The sequence below is a fragment of the Lipotes vexillifer genome, unplaced genomic scaffold (genome assembly GCF_000442215.2).
Source record: "Lipotes vexillifer unplaced genomic scaffold, Lipotes_vexillifer_v1.1 scaffold426, whole genome shotgun sequence".
Lineage (NCBI taxonomy): Eukaryota > Metazoa > Chordata > Mammalia > Artiodactyla > Lipotidae > Lipotes > Lipotes vexillifer.
The window spans coordinates 1,751,737-1,753,239 of NW_006779491.1; the positions used below are offsets into that span (position 1 = coordinate 1,751,737).

Sequence of the window (1,503 nt, forward strand, 5' to 3'; positions counted from 1 at the left end):
CCCCAGATTTCCAGGGATAAGCCCTGGGTTCCTGCCTGTTCCCTCCCAGCTCTCCCCCCTGCAATACCCCCTCCCCCCACAGAGAGGCCAGAGGCTAGGAACACAGCACCAGTCTTAGGATTTAATTAACCAGGAAGGGGGATTATTGGGAGGGGCACCCCTGTAAAAATGTACAAAAAGGTCTGGGGGGCTATGTGGAAGAGGAGATAAATATGTACATGGAACCCCCCTTCCTTTAGCCCCTCCTCCCCCAGCCCTGAGAGGGCATGAGGACTTGGGTGGTAGGTGAAGAGGAGGGGGGCACTTTGGCCTCTGGCTTAGTGAGCCCTTGGGGAGGCAGGCCAAGGGCCTAGGGGCCCTCAGAAGGGGCAATGGTGCACCTCAGGAGATTACGAGCTATGACCTCTGAAATGACCCCCACTCTCATGTACACACACAAACTCACACACACGCACGCACACACACACACACCTCTCTAAAGGCTTGTGACCTCTGCCCTCCCAGTGACCCCAAGATCCAACTGATGCTTGATCTAGTGGGGGTTGGGGCTTACTGCTCCCAGATTCCACGACCTCAGAGGTGGCTGGTGAGGTCATGACCTCTGCCCTCCAGCCCTGGATTGAAACCTCAGCTCTAGGACCTTGTCAAAAGAAAAGGGGGATGGAGCTATGCCCCTGCCCCTCCCCTTCCCTCACCTGTCAGCCCGGGCTGGGCCAGGGGCCCGAGGTGGGGAACTAGGCCGAGGGGCGGGCACAAGCGGAGGTGGTGCCCCCAAAAGGGCTCCTGGCGGGGTCTTGCTGAGAAGGTGAGGGGTTCCCGGGGCCGCAGTTGGTGGCGGCGGTGGAGCCAAGCGGCTGTATAGCAGGGGATGGGCAGGCTCTAGACCGTAGAGGCGGGCAGCAGCCACAGCCCCTGGTCCAGTCAGCTCCTCACCCGCCTCATAGAAGCGGGGTGGCCTAGAGAGGCGAGGGGGCCCTGCCAACCAGGCTGGCTCCAGGAAGCCAGCACAGCGCTCTGGAGGACTAGGGCCCAGAAAGGGGGGTGGCCGGGGCCTCTCAAACAGCAGGTGAAGACCTTGAGGCCCGGTGGTGGTGGCAGCGGCAGCGGCAGCAGCGGCGGCGGCGGCGGCAGCAGCGGCGGCGGCAGGAGAGGCAGCAGTGACAGTAGCAACAGCATCCTGTTGTGTTAACGCGACGGCTGAAAGGGGCTGAATCATTACAGAGCAGCAGGTGCCTGCCCTCCGAGCATCACTGCAAACAGTCTCATCGCAGAGGGATCTGAAGGCGAGAGCGCGGCCAGGAGGGGCGGTAACTGCGCTCCCCGCCCTGCCTCCACCCCTCACCCGGCAGCCAACTATTCTTTGTCCTTCCACGAGCGCTCATTCACTTTCTTCCTCTGCGGCTCTTCCCTTCTTCACCGTCTCTCTCCCCTCCTCCTCCAAAAGCGTTCTCTCTCTCTCTCTCTCTCTCTCTCTCTCTCTCTCTCTCTCTCTTTCTCTTTCTT

At 61.1% G+C, this 1,503-nt stretch overlaps 1 protein-coding gene across 1 annotated transcript in view; it reads right to left on the reverse strand.

The window, feature by feature from the left end:
* Nucleotides 1–691: 691 nt before the first annotated feature.
* Nucleotides 692–1,503, reverse strand: part of FBRS (fibrosin) — a 5,052-nt gene continuing 4,240 nt past the window's right edge. The window contains exons 11-12 of the mRNA XM_007452719.1: nt 1,473–1,500; nt 692–1,144 (exon numbers count right to left, since the gene is read on the reverse strand). Of these exons, the coding sequence (XP_007452781.1) occupies nt 692–1,144; nt 1,473–1,500 (481 nt within the window). The remainder of the gene's footprint in view (nt 1,145–1,472; nt 1,501–1,503) is intronic.